General features: G+C 34.7%; 3 protein-coding genes across 6 annotated transcripts; 1 reads left to right on the top strand and 2 right to left on the bottom strand.

The window, feature by feature from the left end:
• Positions 1 to 3,437: 3,437 nt before the first annotated feature.
• On the bottom strand, positions 3,438 to 4,987 carry LOC125204453 (protein JINGUBANG-like). Its single transcript, XM_048103116.1, has one exon. It carries the CDS (start codon positions 4,912 to 4,914, stop codon positions 3,646 to 3,648), a length of 1,269 nt encoding a protein of 422 aa, XP_047959073.1. The 5' UTR covers positions 4,915 to 4,987; the 3' UTR covers positions 3,438 to 3,645.
• Positions 4,988 to 13,971: 8,984 nt separating this feature from the next.
• On the top strand, positions 13,972 to 15,418 carry LOC125208099 (two-component response regulator ARR4-like). Its single transcript, XM_048107655.1, has 5 exons — positions 13,972 to 14,265; positions 14,352 to 14,428; positions 14,512 to 14,589; positions 14,740 to 14,810; positions 15,189 to 15,418. The coding sequence occupies exons 1-5, from the start codon at positions 14,142 to 14,144 to the stop codon at positions 15,298 to 15,300; spliced, it is 462 nt and encodes a 153-aa protein (XP_047963612.1). The 5' UTR covers positions 13,972 to 14,141; the 3' UTR covers positions 15,301 to 15,418.
• Positions 15,419 to 18,552: 3,134 nt separating this feature from the next.
• Positions 18,553 to 22,025, bottom strand: LOC125204309 (protein WVD2-like 7). 4 transcript variants are annotated; one of them, XM_048102918.1, is made up of 9 exons: positions 21,916 to 22,025; positions 21,295 to 21,440; positions 20,206 to 20,871; positions 19,766 to 20,119; positions 19,545 to 19,669; positions 19,362 to 19,470; positions 19,183 to 19,254; positions 18,936 to 19,040; positions 18,553 to 18,858 (listed from the first exon to the last, which is right to left on the bottom strand). In XM_048102918.1, exons 2-9 carry the CDS (start codon positions 21,334 to 21,336, stop codon positions 18,832 to 18,834), a joined length of 1,500 nt encoding a protein of 499 aa, XP_047958875.1. In that variant the 5' UTR covers positions 21,337 to 21,440; positions 21,916 to 22,025; the 3' UTR covers positions 18,553 to 18,831. The 4 variants fall into 4 exon arrangements, with proteins under 4 accessions (XP_047958875.1, XP_047958874.1, XP_047958876.1 ...); XM_048102917.1 differs by lacking the exon at positions 21,916 to 22,025 and adding an exon at positions 21,617 to 21,742; XM_048102919.1 differs by lacking the exon at positions 21,916 to 22,025 and adding an exon at positions 21,617 to 21,741 and having other exon boundaries at positions 19,362 to 19,467.
• Positions 22,026 to 23,782: the final 1,757 nt, after the last annotated feature.

Raw genomic sequence — 23,782 nt, 5'->3', positions numbered from 1 at the left:
ACTTTTTTTATAGAATTTCATTTATTCACCATAATGCGGCCCACTGTACTTATATATTATGACACCTATTAATGATTAGTCTATTTTAATTAGACCTATTATGCATAACTTAACAGATACGAAGACTCAATTTTTGATAAATTAAATAAAAATATTTCAGTAGTTACTAGCTAGTACTATATATAGGATTCAAATTGTAGCATGGAAATTCACATGACTTGATTAAATATTTTGATATTAGAAATTAATTCTTATAATATTATAAAAACATTTTTGAATAAAATCTCAAAATATTTCAAAATTATTATAGGTCCAAATTCTAGTATGAAAAAACAATACAACAATTGAACCCAAATTACCAATATTTTCTATTTTAATTATTAAGAATTGAAATATGGATGTGTACTCCTAGACAACTAATAATTTATAATTTTATGATAAATGTTTCCATTTAATTTCTAAACTTTAACCAGATTCTATTTTGCTTATTACCTTTAAAATTGGTATGTAAATAATGTTTTATTGATTTATTTTTCTGATTTTGTAAGCAATCAAGAATTTGACATAACATGGTTTGATAATTTGCTTACGTGCCCAATTAGACGTTAATCAAAATAATGTCACATTGTGGCTAGCAAAACGACATCTTATTATACAAACTTAAATATTTTAATTCGTTGGTTATTATTTACAATAAGAAATAATGAGATGGAAGGGAGAAAACAAGATACAAGAGATGAGAAACTAGATGGGAGAGAGTACAAAAGTTAAAATTATATAATGTGGCATTGTTTCGATACCAATAATGTTATAGCGTTTTGGTTGACGTCCAATAATGTTACGTAAGTAACTTATCAAATCATATCAACACCAAAATTTTGTTGTAAACCATAACAAATCAATAGTTTATATAAATTTTAAAATTAATATAGAAAACTAGAATTTGGTAATAATTTAAAAATATTTTGACAAGTTGGACAATTTCATATAAATGTCTTGTGGGGTTTAGTGAGGAGAAAATAGGGTCACATTTTACATATTTGTTGGGCATATAGAGACATGATTTACAAAGCATATTTCAGATAAGATATATAGACGTCATCTCTTATGGTGAAGGTGCTATTAATCAGTCATAAAAATAAACTTGCAATAGTGGTGTCTACTCAATTTCTCATTTCTCGTCAATTACATCAATCTTTTATGCTAAAAATTCATTACATTCTAAATTAATCTTTCTCGTGATAGTCCATATATTCATGATCACTATATAATTATAGCCACGATAAAGAAATTGTTTCGAGGGATCTCAGTTCTCACATTCAATGCATGCAGGATAATGATCAAATTATAAATAAACAAATATGGATATCCACTTGTAATGGGAGTTCCAAGAAATACTGATTATCTATTATCATTATTCCCCCATTTCATAGTAATGGAAGCAAAATTTTTTGGCATGAAGATTAAGAAAAATTGTATTAGGTGAGTTAAGTAGAGAGAATAAAATGGAAAATGAAAAAGATAGAGAGATAAAGAGAGAAAAAAGTAAGAGAGAGTACAGTAGGAATGGAAAATGTGTTGACTTTTACTAAAAAGAGAAATGACTCTATTACTATGGAATGAACGGAAATGGAAAAACATCCTAGTTACTATAGAATGGAGGGAGTAGAATTTATGGACCTGCATTTTCTCAATGATGTAAGTGGAATTTCGTTATTTTTGTTCTTTTGCATACTGTCTGCAACTATGGAATCATGTCATTTCCATTCATAGTTGTCGGAGGAATCACTTTGAACCTTTTAATTTCCTTTTTTTCTTTTCCATGATTTATTTCACATTTTGTGCATACTTGCATTAGCATTTCTACAATCTAAAGTTGCTAAAACATAGTAACACGGAAATTAGTGACACGGGAACTAATACATATTTATTGATAATATATTAATATTCACGAGTAATTGAAAAATTAAGCTGATATTTTTCCGTACTTCGAAATTATTCTGTATAAGATCGATTCCATGTGACTAATCTGTTTAATTGTCTCCAGCTTGACTAATTACTTTCGACGAATTCAAAAATTAACAATTGGGCCTTCTGTGGAGTATTGGGCCTTATGTAATGGGCTATAATTATTTTGAATATGGGCAATCGTTATGAGCCCATACAAGGAAAGTTATGACTATTGACCGTTTCCTAAAGATAATCACAATGAGTGAGAAAATACCACAAATTAATTAAATTAGGTATGAAGAAGTCAAATTCTTGACACAATTTATATTGAAAAAATAATTACTTGCATACTATTTAAAATTAAATATTGCAATTGTTCCTTTCCCATGAAACCATGATTTACTTTTTGCCTACCAAAAATAGTCCAACATCAACGCAACGTCAATTATTCTTTAGATATAAAAGTACTTAAGGTTAAATTGATGACGCAATTAGGCCCTTAACAAATAAAATTAATAGCTAGATAATAGATTAGGCAGTATATATAATGGACTTTTATCAAGGGACTTTTTAACTACCATACTTTTTTTTCGCGTGGCTACATTAACCCGATAACACGAGTCCCACAATGTAAAGAAACGTTAATTATCCTAATAATATGGGATTAATTTAATTTCATGAATTTGTCTTTTGTCTCCCATACTACAATGGATATCTTAATAAAATGCAATATATTTCGGAGATTAAATACGCGTAAAAAAAAAGATGACATATGTGTGAATAATTTAATATGCAGTAGTGGATAGTGGTGACTTGTGATACGCTATGTTGGCAACCAAATTGAATTAATTAACTGAATAAAATCTAAGAAGGTAGGAATTAATTTAATGCCAGATATCATATCAATTCTACTGATTTAAGCTGACTACTATTGCCACGAGATCCAAGTGGAATTGATTTGAAAAAGTAATTAGAAAGCTCCAAAAAAATAAAGTAGTTTTATTTTAAATGAACAAAATGGATTTATCATTTGTGAAATAAGGCTACATTAAAACTTGAAAGTGTTTACAAATGATTAATTATGTATATATATCCAATGCACTAGTTAGATTGTTGGATTTTGAGTTTTATTAAGTGGTCTACTTTCCAATAAGGTTTTCTTTTGTCAGCTAAATACAGAGCCAGTTGATGTAATCAAACGACCAATAGCAATCCATTAATATCGATTCTAAAAGATTTTTTTAATGGTTCAATTATTAGAAAAACTGAATTTAACCGTGGTAATTAATGTGTCATTATCACTCAATCACCATTTTATTTATATTCAGAAACGGAAATATTTGATCTTCTGGTTTAATTAATTGATTGTTCATTCCGAGATACTCTTCAATAATTCATCTACGTTAAAGCATGTCATCACCTAAATTAGTTTCAATAAATATAGAGAAACCTATAATCAATTTGCGTTCTTATAATAACACTCCATATAACATAAGGAATGAAAACACTATTTAAATAATAATCCCAAATTACAAGCCTCAAAGTCTCAAACTACACAATCAACTCTCAAATCCCTAAACCAAAAACATCATACAAAGAATCTCAAAAAAAAAAAGATTTCAAAAGCGCCTAAATTTTCACTCTCTGTATATATATTTACAAAAATATTCCCTCCCTAGTCCCTACCAATAAAATTTACAAAGGAACCCAAATTTTCCAAACCTTAATATCAAAATCCAATCCACCACTATAAACAAGGTAACTATTCCCTAACTCATCCCCATCTCTTTTCTTATCAACCTCACTACACCTCCGATCCAAACGCGCCACTAAACATTTCACCGGACATTTGTGCCCTTCCAATACCGCCAGGCAAGAATAGCTATTTCCACTCCCTCTCCTCCACACTCTCACACTCTTATCCGCCGATCCACTGCACAACACCTCCGCCACCACCGCCAAACACAGAATCGCCTTCCTATGCCCCCTCAGCGCCCCCGCCACCGCCATTCCGCCACCTCTCCCCTTCTCCCACACCACGATCGACCGATCGCAGGCGCCGGAGTAGAGCATGCTCCCATCGGTGCTCAGCGCCACCGCATTCACGGCGGATCTATGCTTCTCCAGCGTCGCGATCAGCGAGTGCCGCGACTCTCCGTCGCGGCGCCGCCACACCTTGATCAGCCGGTCGGCGGAGCCGGTGTAGACGCTGCCGTCGACGGACGCCGCGACCGCGTTGATCGCGTCGTCGTGGGCGGCCTGCACCGACTCCACGCACCGGAAGTCGGTGCTCCGCCACACCTTCATGCTCCGGTCCCACGACACAGAGTAGAGGAAGGCGCCGTCCGCGGAGGCCGCCAGGGCCGCCACCGCGTCGACGTGGTGGACCCACGTCTGCCTCCGGTGGCGGTGGACCTCCACGTAGCTCCCCGCCGAGAATAACCGCATGCAGCGGTCCACACCGGTGGGGAGTGTGGCTGTCAGTTTCAGCTTGGCAATAGCTGAAACTGATGAATTACTGTTTGATGTGACATTTGCTGACACATTAGTGTCATGGTCTTTGATCCGCCACACGCGGATCTTGTGGTCCGCGTGGGCGGTGATCAACTTGCCATTTATGAAGGTGGTGGATTTCACGGCGGAGCCCGTCTGGGCAGCGGTGTACATACTGGCTCCGCCGTGGGAGGGGGATGCGCGAATTTCTCCGTTGGAGGAGCCGCTAAAGAGGTATTTCCCGGCGAGGGCGAGGGAGAATATGTAGGAGGAGTGGCCCTTGAGGGTGGCTAGGCATTGGTGGTTGGCGACAGCGACGTGTTCAAGGGAAGGGACGGAAGGGAGGCTTAGTTGGGAAGTAAGGGATGAATTGGAAGATGAGGAGTCGGAAATATGGGTGGTTTGATATATTTGAGAATCTTTGTGTTTGTCGCAATTGCAAGGCATTGGGCATGGGACAAATCTACCCATAATTTCTGATATTTTGTTTGTATTTCGAGGGAGAAGCGTAGGGATTAATTTGAGGGAAATTTTGTTGGGGGAATGTGATGTTATGAGAGGTGAAAAAATGAATTCAAACATCAAGTTTATAAAGTACTCCATAGATTTCTTCAACTTGTTGTGAATCAAGGCGCATGTTAGCGAACCTTTTTGCTTTACTTTTGTGTAGGGTTGTTCCTTTTAGTTGGTTCATTTTCGTATTTTTTTGTATTATTTTAATTTTACTCCAGAAGAAAACGTATGAGAAGATACACCCTCACGTTCAACGCTGATAAAATGATAATAATTGTACTATAGTTAAATACTACTACTACAAAGCATATATATTAACGGTTTGATTTCACTATTATAGAAATTTTGTATTTTACTCTATGGAGTATTATCGAATAGCCTTGAGTATAGTACTACTAAATAATGAAAATCACTAAGAGTGGAACACGATTGCATTAACTATTCCTATAACAATATGCTGGTATACAAGATTCATAACATTTTAATTATTATTTGAATTGATATCATAATTTAAATTGTAGGCTGAGTTGTGCATTTTGCAAGCCTGACTAGCTAGGGGAACAAATTTATTTAGTAAATATAGTCAGACGTTGGTAAAAAGAATATTCTTTGATAATTTAGTTATTCATATTCGACTTTAACCCTAATTCTTACTATAACTAATAACCCTATAACCATACCTTCACGAGGGAAAAAATCAGAGGTTCCATGAAAGCACTGGATTCTACTTTAACCTTATTTAAATTTAATACTGATGAGATAAATAATTTTTTATTACTCTTCTATCTTGTTCACATTAAATTGGCAATGAGTTAGCCATTACATGTGTTAGACCTTGACCCTACCACTAGTTCTTTATAATTACCATTTTAAGTTTGAGAATTTAACCATGCTAGTTAATCTTTTCCTTTTAAAATATCCCTAGGAATAATTGAGATCTTTGGTGATAATTCTAGATTAGTTAATAGTAATTAAATAAAGTAGTTTTCTGTTTCTTGTAGTTAATGTGTTGTCGGACCGCCTTAGAATTTACTTGTCCAACATTTTGGTTTTGAATTTAACAATTTAGGATCACATATTTCTTAATTAATTTATAATTGTTGGATAAATAAATTAGAAGCATCAGATTTGGGTTTGGTATCTTTGGCAATTATTTTTTAAAAATAAATAAATTGTCCTTGTGATGTAAGCCCGGGGCCGATGCTACATATTGTGGATAAAGTTTGATTTATATATGAAATAATTTCAACAATTACAATTCGTAGAAATTAAGAAAAAATATAATGTAAGTGCAAATTGATGAGGTGACATGACATATAAATTAAATTTAAAGTGCAGAAATTGATAGCAGCACGAACAGATATAGATAATCGTTAATTTTTCTTTTAATTTTATGTTTAGTGGAAGGAAACATGGCTCTTTGTAGTTATGAAAACTCACGTAAGCCTACAGTAGCAGGCAAAATTAAAGGGGGCAATTGTTTCCTACTAAAAAGACATTGAATGATGAATTAATATCATTCTGAATAATCCAATCAATAACTACAGTAAAATACTACTTATCAATAAAATAGATTGCAAAACCACGATGAACTTTATTTTTTTTATTTAAATTTTAATTTGTGAATTAATATATAATCGACGTTCAATTAAACTCGACCTAAAATATATCTGTGGTTCGAACTTAAGATTAGTATGATATTGTCCGTTTTCACTGTTTTGTTTTTATATTATTCTCCGATTAAAAAATCTCATACTAGCTAATTGAACTGTAGAATCGTTTATATATTACTTGCAAATTTACTTATTTTCCGATGTGGCGTGGTTTGCACTCCAACAGACGCGCCCCGACGGTCCAACCACTCCATTCAATAAGGAATTTTGTTATGATATGATGTGGTCCAATTCTTGAAACTAAAAAGGCCATGGAAGGTTCCGTTTGAATAACCATTTTCTAATTTTCTGAAATAATAAGTCCAAAAGAATACCAAATATGGTGGACTAGTTAATCACAATGGCTACCTTCGGCCGAAAAAGTAGCCTTACTTCATGGAATATGAAAGGAAAATAATGCAGCACACTATCTAAATTACTTTACAGCCTCACAACCAATTGATTGCGATGCTTTTTTTAGGATTTAAGATATTGAAAAGTTGATGTGTTTTCTTTGTTTTAATACATAGATATTTTCAGTACTATTTATCCTATATTTGTCTATGGGAAATAATTAATCGATACTGATAAATATTTACCCCATTATTGATATCAATTAGTACTATAAACAACGACATATTGCAAAATTAATTTCTAGGAGTACGTATACTAATTAGTGAAAATGGATTTTATTATATGCAAATTGGGTTTGCTTTTTTGACATTTTCAATATGGTCCAAACTAATTTGGGCTTACTATTCCTGGAGATAGTTTCACTTACTCAACAACTTGACCAAGCCGAGCTATAATCTAAGTCACAAACATTGCAATCTTGTAATATGGTCCCCTACCTAAACTAAATTTGTGCGTCACGCACAACTGTATTGATGTTTGTATCGATTTAAATTTGGACTTGAATCGCCAAATATATATGATAAAAATTAAAAACTACTTATCCCTTCATGTTATAAATGACCTAGTCTACAAAATGAAACTTTGTGACACAAAAAAGTTAGTAGTAGCTAACTTTAGTGGATTTTACAACTTTACCATGATACCCAACTTTATTATTATAGACGACCAGTTCGTATAGGTTACTAATAGCGGGATGATGGCAGTTATATTTTTTTATAGAGAATATTGTATGTTATATACAAAACTCGTGATAATGAAGTGTTAAATATGTACTTGGAGAAGTAAATGCAATCAATGAATTATGATACAAGAATTGTGTTTTTATCTTTAGGAAATTTGTTGTTTTTGAATTTTTCTTCATGTTTTGATTATGTGATGGGTCTCCAACTTATGAATCTGCTATTGAAAGTATAAAACCAAAGCCCAAGTTCACTCAAGAATTGAAATTGTCGATGTCCAGAACTTGAGCCCAATTTCATTTATGAATTGGACTTGATTTTTGACTTCAAAGTATTTATTTTAAGCAGTTTTTTATGGCCCAAAAATATGTCCATATTGCGCAGAATTTATTCCATTATGAATCAAATATTCATTGAAAATTCTATGAACATTGAATTAAAACCACTAGTGAAGTGAGCCTAAATGTTACCCATTTGGCAAATAAATTATAAATAGACTTACCTAATAAAACACATGCACACCCAAACACTCTGCGGGTAGAGTTGAGCAATTATACTTTTCGATTTATAATAGACATATTGATTCATCCATAATTCTTACGTAAAATTATTTTTTGATTATATAACAATAACATCTTTCCTATTATCAACATTAATCTCTATTATTATTTGTAGGAATACGGAGCCTAATCTATTTTAGGCCTAATATATTTCCTATGATGGCTAGGATTTGTTTTCATATGATATATCAATAGTCACACCTAGAATGTCAATGAGTAAGCCATCAAATTTCGAACTACTTCGATTTAAATTGCTATTGCTAGCTAATCGAGCCGTAATTCTATAAGATTACAAATTTTGAATGTGAACCCTTCAAATATAGGAGCTATTCACTAAACTAATATCCCAACTTTTCTGTATTAAAAATATATTTCCAAGGGAATAAAATTGTTATCCTGTTGGGAGACGATATTCTAGCTTGATCATTGGTCAAATTTATAACATTCCATTTTTCCAAAGGGCATGTAGAACAAATCCTGGTTGAACTCTTCTAGATCATTCTATAAATCTTTTTAATATTGGCATTTCAGTCCTTATGCTTTTGAGTGTTGTACCTGCCGAAAATGGACGAAAACTTAAATAATTACGTGATTAAATAAATCAGGATTTATGGTCAAAGATCGACCTTGTTTTCATATTTAGTTTAACCAATTTTCAAACTCTCATGGATAATGTGGGTTATAAAGTCGAAATGGATTGGCCTTCCCACGACTTACAATATCGAATGAAACTTTGATAACTGGCCATTTTCATTCGTGTATCATATAACTTTCATCATAAATGAAAAACATTCTTTCTTAATAACCATTTCTAATCCGTCAATTTTATCTCAAGAGGATAATATTCACACCAAAAATCGTTCACATTAGACGGCGGAAACACGCTCACATAATCCTTTCATGGAAGCTTACTTATCATTATCAAATGCATAATAAAATAAGTCTCTATCTCCCTACGTGTAAATATACAATAATTATCCACGGCTACACATATTGACTAATCAATGAGAACACCAAAATTCAATATAGCAGCAACATATTCAAAGCCCCTGCATTTTCTAGAAGCCTAAAATTAGCTTAGCGCCCCCTCTCTACTTTTGTCTCATGTATATAAGTCGTATTCCACCCTCACAAATTCATAATCTCATCTCAAAATCATCATCCCTCTCTCCAAGAATGGCATCGAACACCTCTTACGAGACATCATGGGCCGATCAATGGGATCCGGAGCCACTCTACAGCTATCCCACCGCCAACACAAACTCTGGCAGCGCTGCTTCCAAATTCACCGGCAAGACCAAGGCCGCCGCCTCCACCGGTGTTAAGAAGGTCAAGACGGGAGCCGCCGCCGGGATTCATTGGATCAAAAATAAGTATCAAAAGACAACAAGCAAGAACTAATTAATTTGGGCATGGTATTATAGCTTTTCATTTTGGATTCATTTGATTGATTTTGTACATGGTTTCAATACTTTCTTGTTTTTCAAGTATAGTTACATTTCTATTGTTACATGAGTTTTCTTTTTGTACATTGATTTCTTGATTAAAAAATGCAATTGCAAAATCAACATAATTAACTATACGCGCTCAAAAATTGCTAAAGAGGGGTGGTAATTTTCTAAGTTATAAATTTTAGGACTTAATGAAGGTTAGAAAATCCAAATAAACAAAATCTACTGTTTATGAAATGAAATCTAATATTCGAGAATAATTAATATTCTTACACGTTGGAAAATATTATCTTTAGATTCCAATTTCTCCTTTGGAAAATTATTCCACGATCACGATGTAACCCAATATTGACATCTAAACATTTCTTTATTGTAAAAATTCCATATATTAAAATAAAAAATGGTGATAATGAAATTTCAAAGATATTTTGATTTTTGGTGTCACTAATAAATTGTAATTTAACCATTAAATAAGTAATTTAAAAAATTGATGGTAGAGTTGAGGTGCTCATGATTTGTTCGTGCCGCACACGACACGCTCTCTCTCTCTAGATTTAAAAGCCTAAAATCGCAAAACTTATCCGAAATTCGGAATCAAATATTCATAGGCAAATTCTCGAGGTGCAGAATTCTCCTCCGTCTTCCAAATCGAGAATACTCCTCGAATCTTCTAGAACCACCAAACTGATTTTCCCCTCTTTTTCGCCCTAGAAAAAAAAATCCGATGGCGTCCAACGGAAATTCATGGAGCGGAAGCAACGCCGCGGGAGGCGACGGAGGTCCGAAGCTGTCAAAGAAGTTGAGCGAGAGTTTCGTGAAGACCAAGGAAGTGACCGCCACCGGATACGAGAAAACTAAGGTTGTGGCGGCGGTGGGGTATGAGAAGACCAAGGTAGCGGCGAAGAAAGTGAAGGAGGGGGCAACCGTCGGCGTCAATTGGATTAAACTCAAGTACAACAAAAGCAAGCTGTTCCAGAAGAAATAGGGGGAGAATTTTGCCCTAATATTGCAGTTGCAGGTGGTGTTTCTAATTCCATCCATTTGTTGACTTTTCCTTGTGCTATGATTTTGTTTCAGATTTGTTGCATTAATCCAAAATTGTTGGCATATTTTAGTGTAATCATCTGTTAGAATTGAATTCAGATTTGTTGCTGCGAATTACTAGTAATTTTTTTGTGTGCGCGCACATTTTGTGCTGGACCTACAGTTTCAACTTTCAATAGGATTGGATTCGAGTTTAAATCTACCAGAATTCTACAGTACTTCCTTTATAATTCAGGGTTGCAATATTCTATGTATATCGTGATTAAAGTTGTATAGTGTTGACTCAATTGGAACTGGTTAATTGTCAGTTACATATAATTAATGGTGGATGGGGATCCTCTGCGGTGCATTTCAGTTACACGTGGTTTGTCAAATTGGGTATCCGCGGATATGACTTAAAAAATTGGGTATTCGAAACCCGGAAACTGCAGATATGACTTGAAAAATTGGGTATCCGACCCCGGAACATGGCTCGAACCTTACCTGGTTATTATTTCGTCATTACCCTTAGTTGCAATCCATTTCTAATTCCAAATCCAATGTTTCGAACTCAAAGCATACTAGTATTTCAGTCCATTCAATCAACTTCTAGAGTTGGATGTGTTATGAAACAAATTGTTTCGAACTTGTGTCTTTCACATTGTGTCTGGGCTCAACATTCAATTTTCAGATGTGATTTTTGCCTAATCATAGGAAAATTTGATTTTTGAGAGAATATAAACTTGAACTCCAGCGAAATGTTTGAAATCCGAATTTGAATATACAGAATTTTATAACTAAATCTGAAATATCCAAAAAAAAAACATCATTTCAATTACTCCTATTTTTTTATTTTTGTATGGAGTATATGTTGTGATAAATATTCCAATAAATTCCTTGAATAAAATATGTTATTTAATTAAAAATTTATATGTTAAATTAATTTGGACTTTGAACTTACTCGGTTATTCGAATTTTAGTTATTTCACCCATCTCTAATTGTGGTCCTTATTGTTGGTACATTTTAATTTAATTACTATCTTAATACTTTAGAATTGAGATATTGGTTCTTAAAGTATGAACTTTGGTGTAATTCTTATATTTTCTACAAAGTTCAAAAATTGATTTAAAATATCATAAATTTTACATTCCATTTATTATTTTACCTATGGCCAGTCCATCACCATAATCGACTAATATACATGATTTTTTTATCCTGCTTGATACAATTAAATCAACGTGGCTTTCTATGTGCTTTTTTTTATCCTACTTGCCACGAACCTTCTGCTTAAAAGGTGGTCCAAATATCATAAATGTTTCTTGTTCGAAATGGAAAATAACACGTAGAATGTAAAGTTTGTGACATTTTAAGCCAATTAAAGTTCGTGAAAAATATCAAAACTAGACAAAAAGAGTATAATTTTTGGAGACTAATATCCCTTTAAAATTTAGGGTTCAATTATACGAATTACGAATATTTCACTAATCCCTAGTTGAGGTCCTTTATTATGGGTGTATTATTTCGTTAGACCAAAAATATTCATTGGTGAATCTAGGGACTTTCCTCTGTGTTAATACTTGAACTTTCAAGGGTGAGAGAAAACTAGCCCAAATATTAAGGCTATTCTACGGAGAGTGTTAAGAATTATGATGTGCATTTTGTTATCAAACTCTATTTAGATAATTACATCCAAAATAAGCGGGAAATGTTGTCATTGCATAAATATAAATTCGAAATCCAAATTCTACGTTATAATCCAAAGCAAATATCACAAATTTTCTTAAGCTAGAATAGAAAAAGAAAATGAAGCACAAGAAATAATGGGAGGGAGGGCGGCGCCGTCCCCACTATTCATCCCAACCCTTTGGACCACCGCTTCTCCGCCGCCTCTCATTGATGAGCATGCGCAGATCAGTGTATGGGCATAAAATCTTGTTTAAATAAAGGCAACCTTTGTTTTGTTTTATTTCAATATAAAGCAAATTATTTATGGGACCTTTAAAGATCTTGTTCGGACCCTCGTCATATTCTTTACCCATCTCTTTTATCTTTCTTATTTATAGAAACATTTCAATTCGAATTTGTGATTAAAAAAGAAAATGTTGATATAAACTTGCATTTGAAATTGATTATCCAATCTCTATTAGGATGCGTTGTTATATAATGTACGATAGTTGGTTAAAAATAGCATTGATAATTAGCTAGTAATTAATACAAAATCTTTAGATGCTATACACCAAATCTAAATCATCCAAGTATATCTCAGCACGCCAAATATCTATCTTGCAACAAATTAAGTTGATTATGAAAATAAAGTAGAGCTAGAAGTAGGGTGGTAACAAATTGGTTAACCTATTCCTAATTGATCCTCCATTATTTTATTTTCTTTACCCTATATGATAACAATATATAGTATTAAAAAACTGTCCCTTTTTGTGTTTTGATTGGTTATCGAATGTGTGGGCGGTATTGTTTATGCTAAAAAGAATAACTGCAAAGATATCATTTTTTAATTGATAACATTTAAGTTTCGGCATACATTTGTGAGTCTTGTGATATTCGACTAAAAGATATTTACAGAACTACAGTAGACTTAAATTTAAAGAATTAAGTCGGTGTATTAATTTCAAACTTGTGACTTTTCCCTCGAAATTTTTCCTTCAATTATTATATTACATTGAGTAACTTAGATAATTTTATTTTATAATATAGAGACGAATATATTAGTTAGAATCATTGATTTCAAAGGTAAATATTTTGAATATAGTACTTCCATAAATGCTAATTTAACATTGAAATTAACACAATACATTATAGTACATCGATCCACACACGTTTCATACTACGTACACAAAACAAACAATAAATCTCATAATCTTCTAGATATTGTACACTTTGATTTGAATAATGCAATCTCTTATTTCATATTTTAAAAATCGTGCATCTAATATAATTAACACAATTCATTGAAGAGGTATCAAATTAATCCGGTCACATTATTTTTGACACATTTAGTAATATATGTCGAGCGAATTAAATATTACTAAAACAATCCTAAAAAGATAGAGTTTAGACAAAAATCTGAAAAAAGTCTCTTGTGATATGGAAAATCGGATCAACCAAAGCCATAATAATGATTCCAGAATCTCAGCCGTATACTTTTCAATTTCATACACTACAAAAACAGATTTTCACAAGATTTTATTTTGAAATTTTCTTGCATAATATATACACACAAAATCTTCACTCTTTATATGTATTGACTCATACTTTTCCTTCATCCACTTCACGTTTTCTGTTTTGTTCTTTTCTTGTTCCAACTTCCAATACTTCTTATATAACGTGCAAATAAGCTTGAAGATTCTTTGCACATATTTTGGGTTTTGCAAATTTTATTTTCGAAAATGGCCCAAAATTGTGAGTTTTCATCATGTTTGGATTCAAAAGAAGTTCATGTTCTTGCCGTTGATGACAGTCTTGTTGATAGGAAAGTCATTGAAAGGTTGCTAAGAATCACTTCTTGCAAAGGTAAGATTAATAGAAAGAGTTTTCTTGAATAATTTTTATTCCTAAATTATGGTGATTTTTTTTAAATAATTTTGAGATTTTTACAGTGACGTCAGTTGATAGTGGGAGAAGAGCTTTGCAGTATTTAGGTCTACATGAAGAGGAAGGCTCTGCTAATTATAATGTAACTTGGAAAAAAATATGATTTGTTTTGTTAATGATTTTGTTTATGTGGGTGGTGTTGACTAATTTTATTTTGTTTTTTAGGAGATAAAAGTGGATCTGATTATTACAGACTATTGCATGCCTGGAATGACCGGCTTTGAGTTGCTGAAAAAGATAAAGGTTAGTTAATTAATTAATAAATTAAATTAATTTCTTTAACTTATTTATTATTATTGGCTCTATAGGTGGTCGGTGAGAGATTTATTTAATTTAATTGGTCCAATTATGTTTCAATTGAAACACGGGATAATGTATGCATTTTCCGAACAGGGTTCCTCCACTTTTAGAGAAACACCAGTAGTGATCATGTCATCAGAGAACGTTGTGGCTCGGATTGACAGGTAATTATCTCCCTAACTAAACTAGTTTAATTAGTGTAATTCTCAAAGTTGTTTAATTAGCTATTAAAAATTGTTTTGGATTTCTTTATTAAAAAAAAAAATACTCCAATGTGTCAAAATCACTGAATATGGGCGTCATATCCTTTTGGCAAAGTGTGAAAAGATTAATTAATTAATTAAAATGTTTGGTGCAACCATGGTCCATAAATTAGTAGGAAAACAACTTCCTCTCTTCTTTGCTTTAGGTCGTTTAAAATTGTTTTTCTCATTCATTTCTTATGTGACACCTTTGTATATAATCTAATCACATTTGTGAATTGGAAAAATGGTTTTCAATAAAGTACTAATTGATATATTTAATGTTAAATTTGTGTGTAGATGTTTGGAAGAGGGTGCCAAAGAGTTCATAGTGAAGCCTGTGAAACTATCCGACGTGGAACGACTCAAGAGCTCTATGTTTGGCCAAGCTCGAATTCAAGGATTAAATTGAAATCTTAATACAGATTTTTAGGAAAGTAAAGACATTTTTAGAAATGATTTTTATTTAATTCAAAATTTTAATTTCATATAGAATGTGTGCAATGTTAATTATAACTAGTATCACCCCACGTGCGATGCACAACCCATTTTCTTTTATTTAAAACTTATTTTATACTGTAAAATGATTTTATAAATTTATAAATATATCATTGTATGAAATTTGAAATCATAAATACATAAAATAAAAAATAATTATTAAAAAATATAAAATCAAGCAAAGAAAAAAAAGACACATATACCGAATGAGAAACAATATTATTATTTCAAGTTCTAAAAGCACAAATTTATACAATTGCAATTTATTGTACCAATAAAAACTCATATAACTAAATAAGTGTATAAACCAAAAACTGCACACAAATCACATATCATTTAAATCACTTTTAGATCTACACTACAAAAGATCAATCACAAGCACATGTCAATAAAAATAATGTATAAATATATATTAGAAGATAGCCAAATCTATCAAAATCATCAACAAAAATACAGCAAAATAGCATGGAATATACGAGCGATATCAATATGCATGCATTTAGCCGGAAAAAAAAATTGGTTGCATACCCTAATAGTTTGTCCCGCATCGCCTACTTCCCGTGTAGCTGCTACCACCCATACCACGTCCAGGAAAGACAAATGAAAAAGAGTGCCACCAACCTAATATTCATACAAAGCACTACATGAAAAATTATACATTCTACACTTCACAATATGCGAACAGAGGTGAATCCATATCTCAATGCTTTCACCACTAACCTTTGTGATCAATGCCTCCGGGATAGCTACTAACACAATATGTGTTTCTTGGTCTTCAACAGAACCACACGGTTCATGACAACAGAAGGCAGTTGTTTTTGTCTTCTACTTCTAAGAGCAGCGTAAACAACACGATTGATGATCAACCATTAAGAGTAGCGGTATTAAAAGAAAAACTCTTTATAAGAGCATCTCTAATGGCGGACTTCCCGTCGCCCTTCGGAGAGGCTTTCGGGAAGTCTTCACGGGAAGGGCGCCATTGAGGCACGGAGGGGAGGACGCAGACGTCCGGTGAGGACACCGGAAGACCGCGACCGTCGCGGGAAGGCCAGGTGGAAGGGTGGGCGGACGTCTGCCATTGTGGCGAGGCGCGGACGTCCAACATTTTTATTTTTTTAAAAAAAACTCTATATATACAGCTCGTTGAACTTCATTACATTCGCACCACTTGTGTTAACAAGTTTCTCTCTCTAAATCTAAAGCCCAGTATGATGCAGCTCATGCACTGCCATTGGGGGGGGGGGTAGCAGGGGCCCCCAAACACCTGTGGACAAGGTCTATCGCCTATATATGGGTTTATGGTCTAGTGATCCCCCCCCAGAGTACTCCTCTGAATACTCAGTTCACTGGCATCGAGGGCATCGACACTTTTTCTTTTGAGGAGTTGGGGCTATCTCCGATCAGGGAGACTCCAACTGAGGCAGGGACAGCGGCCGAGGAGGATGTGGAGGAGACGAGAAGGAGGACCGTCTGGTCCGTGGCGGAAAACGTCGCGCTTGAAAAGGCCTGGATCAGTGTAGTCGAGGATCCTTACATCGGGAATAACCAGCATAACGACAGAAAGTGGTTTCGCATTAGTCAAGGCTACCTCAAATGGAAACCAGCTAATGGGAAGCCTCACAGTCCGAGCAATGCCGGAAACAATGGGAGCGATTGATGCCTAAGCTTAGTCGATTTGCCGACCTCTACCAAAACAACCTCCGCCAGGCAACCAGCGGTATGTCCGAGGAGAATGTGAAGATCTGTGCCATGCAGCAATACCCTGACAGGGCGTTGAAGTTCCGTGAATTCGAGCATTGGGAGGTCTTTTCTCGTGGTGAAGAATTCCCAAAAGTTTAGTGCGGGGGTTGAAGTGGGCTGGCCGAAGCGGACGAAGATCAGCGCTTCCGGCGAGTACAGCAGCAGTGCCGGTTCGCACGAGCTCCCCGAAGCCGAGGCAGTGATCCCGACCCCTCAATTGTCTTCCCGCCGCCGTCGTCGCTCGATTGGGCAAAAGACTGCGCAGCGGATGGCAAGGGGAAGCGCCACCGGGACCGACGAGGTCCATTCGGAGGCCCCTCCAGAGTACAACAATATCGCCCGCGCGCAGCAAATGGCTAACCTGATACAAACATAGGTGGTATAACACGACCGATCCTATCTACAAGAGGATGTTAAAGGATGTCATCGACACAATCCGACGCCGAGACTGGCGGGGACGAGATGATGACAACCTGATTTGGGGATGCCACCCATTGGAGATGATGGCGCCGAGACTGGTGGCGGGGACGACGGCAGCGGCATTGGCGGCGGAGACGACGGCAACGGCACTGGCGACGGGGACAACGTGGAGGACGAGGAGTGAGCCAGGGGTCACATTTTTTGAAGCTTGGGTCATTTTTTTTAATGACTATGTATTTTTTTTAATTAATGAAGTTGTTGCATTTTTCCCGTCTGAATTCGTGTCGAAATTTTAATTCCGAAACGTAAATAGAATATTTGTGAATTTATGAATTTTTTTTAATTGCGGGAAGTCCACGCGGGAATGGCGAATTGTGCAGTGGGAAGTCCTTATGACGTGGCAGGAGGTGTATTTGGGAAGGGCGACGGGAAGGGCGTCGAGGAAGTCCGCCCATTGGAGATGCTCTAAATTCCAAAGTTAATAGGTTAGTGGGTAAGTGACAATGAATATCATTAGTGGGTAGTTAATCATAAAAAAAAATGAAGAGTCATAGTATTAACATTTCATTTAGGTTACATAACTTGATATTTAAATTTAATAATATAGTAAGTATATTGAGAAAAAAAAATTATATTATTAATGGTATTCATGTAATTATTTCCAAAACTCCCCTTTAATATATTTATAGATAGATTATTCCCAAAACTCCTCTATTATATATTTATAGATGTAGTATACGATCATAATTACATAGAAATTCTCTCTCCAAAATGAAAAAAATTTATGTAGATATCAGTGTTAGTTTAAATGTTAAGTCACACAAAACATACAGAATGTGATCATATGAGCAAAAGTCAAGAAAATCCAATAAGCATGAAAGAAAGGAAAATCGGATCAATAGTTTGAAATTATAGGTTACTTTTTTTGTTCTATTGTTATCCACTAATAATGTTTACATCACAAAAAGTTGATATCTCATCACAAAAAATTATGGCACACTAATACTAGCATAAAATTTCCATTCTGAAAAATTCACAACTAATAACAAATGTGATCACATAAAAACGTACTAATACTAGTACTATATATACATACGAATCTTTCAAACAATAAATCGATAAAAAAAAAAGTTACCACTGCAGTTTAAATGGCTATCACATGTTACAATCCTATGCAGCTTCACACACCTTCCAAAAATTGCCATAATTTTTCAGCTAGCAAAGAGCCTGATGCTTCTGGAGTAAGCTCCATGTCACCGGACATGTGGCACGAATTCTTTAGTTGCTAGTGGAGCTCCTTGTTGCGAGGATCCTACAATTTCAAGCCAGTTTCATTAGTTGCTGTTGAATCTCGTTGTCGGGAAATGTGGTCTGATATAAGACACGTACCTTTTCGAGGTGTGCTTTCGTCCGATCCTTATAGAAGGAAGGCAGAGGCTTGGCCTTGAAATTGAGGCTCTTTCTCAATCTTCTAAGCTCAGAATCCTTTTCTTCCTAAATCAGATTTGCCTCTTTCAGTTATCACACTTCATTTGTAGATAAGCATCACTTTGATTAATGGTGAAACAATTTGAAACATTTATTATTCTTCTCAAATAACTCGCACAAACAAACAACATATTTACAGAATTAGTACCTTTGATTTTGCACTAAGTTGAGCATTTTCTGCTGCTTTGGCCACTGATTTCACCTCCAAATCCTTCAAAAACTGCGATAACTTCACTAAAATTACTCCAACGAGCATCCAACACCAGCGTTGCACGCAGAAAAACACGATAAAACAGCACTAGAAAAGAAGGTAAGATCAAGATATACCTCTTTCCTTTTCTCAGCTCTGTCATGGCTTCTGAAGCTAATGCTAGACGAGGCAGCAGATATGTTCGTGTTTTTCTTATCCATCACCAGACTACCTCTATACGATCTGCTATATACGAACCCAATCAACCTCACATTACCTGTTTCTCGACACCAAACCATTACTATAAAACCATAACTCACCTGGTCTCAGAAGGTTTTGATCTTGTTCCAGCTTGATTCCTTCGAGCAGACGCCTTTTCAGCATCATCCCTCGTTCTACGAATGGGAGGAGTCGAGACCCTCGCCTCCGAAGGAGTAGATGTCACCTGCAAAGGATATAACATAATAAAAATTCAACACTTTCTACACCAATAGGCACCAAAGAGATCAAGAAATCACTATTTCAACACTATGTGGCTCACCTTCTTCACAGTGCTGGATTTGCCCTCGTTGCAAGATCCATCCACGCGATTCTGGAAAGTCTTGAATGCTCGTCTGATGATGTCCTTATCCCCCATCTTCTCCACCATCAGTGACCTCCTAGTCATGGATTGAGCAGGAAAAGATCTCGGATCCAATATAAGAGACGTGTGCAACGACTTGGAAGCTCCTCTCACGCTTTTAGTCACCTGTGATCCATTTGCTCTCTTCATCAAGGGCTGTGAAGCGGATGTGGGAGTGGACACTGGCGCTGCCTTGAAATTCCTAGGAGTCGAAGATGGCAAAGGCTTCGCCTGAACCCTACTCGAGTTTGTGTCCCTTTTAGTCGAATTCGCCTTCAAAAACAGAAAGAATTAACTAAAAAACTCAACAGATGAACATCAGTGTTAAATTTGTGCAGTAAAAGAGTTCTAGTTTTTACCTTCCGAGCTACATTCGACTTAGGAGTTAATTCCTTTGCACCATTTTTCTTTCTCGGAGGCTTCTCCACCTCAGGCGAAGCAGCTTCTACAGTGGCATTAGGTCCAAGCTCGACTGCCTCACGGTTAAACTCTTCCTTACCTTCGTCAGCCAAACACCCCTCACTCTCGACTCCAACATCAGCACGGTCTCTTTCCCTAATCCCATCTACGAAAACATCCAACGTGGATTCCTCCTTACTAGAATCTAAACTATCGTCATCTTTTTTTGATGCATTGGCAGAAGTTGCATTAGTAGATGCAAACTCTGCCTCTGCAGCCACCTCAACTGATCTATCACCGTTGGACAGACCTAGTTCTGCATCGATCCCACACGAACCCTCCACAAAATCATCATTGCTCCACTCATCTAAGCTACGAGCAGCAGGGACTATGGACTTTTCCTCCTCCAATTCCTCAGCTTTCCTAGAAGCAATTCTCTTGTAGTGAGCCTCAAAATAGGCCTTCTTCTGAGCTACTGATCCGGGATTCGATAGACTCCCGACCTCCTCCAAATACCTATTCGGTGAAAATGACGACCATTTCTCCCAAGAGAGAACATCATTCTCAAATCTACCAAATGAAATAGACACATCCAGTCCACCACTAGGCTTAAAGGACTCATCCATCTGTGTGTGTCAGAAACAGATCAACTTTGTTCAAGAATCTTTGCAACATATTCAAGAATACAATAGTCAAAAACTTTATTCAAGAATCTAGCTGATCAAATCAAAACTAACCATTAAACAACAATTTCAAGAACCATAAATCTACCAAATTATGAGTAACATTTCAATAATCAATGCAACATGTGTGTGAAAACACCAAACTATGAGTAACATTTCAAGAAACTATTGACTATTGCAACATGTGTAAGAATACTAAATTCAAGAACCTAACAAAAATCAAAAGCACACCACTTCCCCCAACAAGATGCCAAACAAGGAGAAATATTTTAAGAATCTATTGCCACATAACAGAACAAACAATCAGAGCAAAAAATCCAAATAAATTGGACTAAACCAACTTTGTAAAGGGAAAAATCAGCATACCTTCTTCTCCAAAGTTGGCCTTTCAACCAAAGATTCACCCATTGATGCTCCACAACAACCCAATATCAATAGGAAGGCTACCCCAGATACAACTATACATACAACATTTGAGGCAAAAATGGACAGATTATGCTTGCGTAGACTAGCTGCAAAACAAGAAAGTTGTAATGAATTCAGACAAGGAGATGGTAGGAGGCTGCAGCCAATCAAAACAAGCCCATGTGCTATGTTTTAGGACACCAACAATTATCCATAAAAGATCTTTTATTACAGCAATAATTGTCAGTTTCTGTTACTTCTGGAAAGTACTGAAATTCAATACCTTAATAATCATCACCCGAATGCAGAAAGAGATGAAAAGTTGAATGAATCATAATGCAATGCAAGACGATCAGAATGTGCAGAAAGTATGCTTTTTTTTTACTTTATAATATTCAAAAAGTATAACCTTTCCAAAAGATAACAGAAAAGGGTCTGTGAAAATGCCAAAAAGATGGGATTTTTTATGATAATTTCGTTCATGCAAATGGAGTTTTAAGCTAACTTTGAAATAAAATAAAAAATTACTGAAAATGGGTTTAGTTTAAAAAAAATATGTGAAGTAAAACAAGAAAGACTTACTAAAAGATTGAAGATAATGATGATGCTGGCTTAGATAGAGATGGTTTGAAGGCCCCCACCAGAAGAAGAGTGCATTGCATTTGCCAGTGCTATGAAGATATAGAGAGAGATAGAGAGAGGGAAACCTCTATAATGCAAGGGGTGGTGGGACACGTGTGGAGCCTTTTAAACTTGAATTCGGAAGAAAATTTAGCCATGGAAAATACATCTATTTCAAATTTAAATCCACTCACTGAATACTAATTATGCAATGGTATTTAATTTATTCAAAATTGGTTGATTGGCATTCTTTTCCGTTAGTGTTGATTATTCGATCTAACCTGAAAAAATTTGAGTACCCCTTATGATTATTTTTTAATTTCTGATTTTTTAAGATCAAAAAGAATTACTCCATGTAATGTAATGTACTTGTTTAGTGTTCTAGAAGTTTGGTTGGCGTCCGTGTCAGTGTACCCCCAGATTACGCTATGTGTTCATGATCACGATAATGCTACCCTTTTTAGCTTATTAATTTATTTTAACAAAATTATTTTTTGACATAATAATCCAATACCATAACATTTACTAGTATTTTTAAAAATTGATTCTCAAACTAATTAAGAACGAGGATCATATAATTCAACACTGGAGACAACGAATCAGCTTAAAATATGGCAGTAGTCTTGATACAACGAGATGAATGACGTCACAAAATGAAGAAAACCTCATAAGTTGTACTCATGGAATGATTGACGGTACACATGTGTATGAAAGTTCGTTTAATAAGTCGATAAAAACTCAATAGGGATAAACTCATAATAATTCTATAATAATAGGGAAAAAAAGTTACTACTACTAAAAGGGTAATTTTCGTCTATACATGGCTTGTACCATGTTGCTCAGCCCTAAATACTCACTTTGTATTGATGGGTGTGAACTCATGCATCATGCCAAAATGCCTCAAAATTAAGTAGTAGCTATCAATATTCCTATTTCCTAGATTTTGTAGTCTCGTGTTTCCAGTTGGGTACAAAGAAATTAAACAATTTCACGCTTATTTAGCGACTGCTAATAATAGTTTTAACTATTTATGTGAATTTTTGTTTTAGAAAAAGAGAAAAAGACGCAAATTAAAAAAGAAAGAATGTACACTAGTTTTTCTCGTCTGCCTTTCATATCCTATTTCACCAAATATAAGATGGATCAGACTCACCAAATTTCGAAAAAATAAATATTGTAGAAGCATCCGAGATTTTTTTTTTTCACACTCACAAACAAGCGTTTCTAAATTATTTTATTAAGGGGTCTTATTTAGCTAGGTGAAATTAAGATTTTACATATTATTTTATGAATTAAGGGGTCTTAATGGGAACAAATATCAATTAAATCTTAAGTGAATACTTAAATTGTTAATAATTTAGAATGACCAGATGGAGTAATTATGGAATATATTAGATTTATCTTTAAAATTCGAAAATGGAATTAATCTAAAATAGTTGGAGGATAGGAAGATCTACACGCAAAAAGTTCATACATTTTGAAACTAATCAAAGTGAAAATATTTTAAAAATTCACTAATTAAATCCTATATGGCCGAAACATTGTCTTAAAATAATGACACTTATTTTATTTAGATGAATTGCCAATCAATACATAGATTTGTACGATTTCTGATTTAAGAAATACTACTACTAATGGAGTACAAATCTATGCACATTGAGATGTTTATCACATATACCTCTTGATATTGCATTAGAAAAATTCGAAAGTTTGAGGATCTCGTTGAACAGTTGAATTTAAATTTACGATTTCGTTGTTTGCACGTGATTTTGCTCACGGATCACCACCGTTCGTGTATTACTTTTTATTATACTTATTGTCACAATCT

This window comes from Salvia hispanica, chromosome 2, assembly GCF_023119035.1.
Source record: "Salvia hispanica cultivar TCC Black 2014 chromosome 2, UniMelb_Shisp_WGS_1.0, whole genome shotgun sequence".
In the NCBI taxonomy this organism is placed as follows: domain Eukaryota; kingdom Viridiplantae; phylum Streptophyta; class Magnoliopsida; order Lamiales; family Lamiaceae; genus Salvia; species Salvia hispanica.
This window is presented reverse-complemented; position numbering and strand designations above follow the sequence as displayed.

Excerpts from the sequence above, each read along its gene's own strand:
- LOC125204453 (XM_048103116.1), bottom strand. The coding sequence starts at position 4,914 with ATGGGTAGATTTGTCCCATGCCCAATGCCTTGCAATTGCGACAAACAC.
- LOC125208099 (XM_048107655.1), top strand. The coding sequence starts at position 14,142 with ATGGCCCAAAATTGTGAGTTTTCATCATGTTTGGATTCAAAAGAAGTT. Across the intron at positions 14,266-14,351 it reads AAGAATCACTTCTTGCAAAG|TGACGTCAGTTGATAGTGGG; the intron begins GTAAGATTAATA and ends AGATTTTTACAG. Across the intron at positions 14,429-14,511 it reads AAGGCTCTGCTAATTATAAT|GAGATAAAAGTGGATCTGAT; the intron begins GTAACTTGGAAA and ends TTTGTTTTTTAG.
- LOC125204309 (XM_048102918.1), bottom strand. The coding sequence starts at position 21,336 with ATGGGTGAATCTTTGGTTGAAAGGCCAACTTTGGAGAAGAAG. Across the intron at positions 20,872-21,294 it reads GGCCAACTTTGGAGAAGAAG|ATGGATGAGTCCTTTAAGCC; the intron begins GTATGCTGATTT and ends TGACACACACAG. Across the intron at positions 18,859-18,935 it reads CGAAAGCACACCTCGAAAAG|GATCCTCGCAACAAGGAGCT; the intron begins GTACGTGTCTTA and ends TTGAAATTGTAG.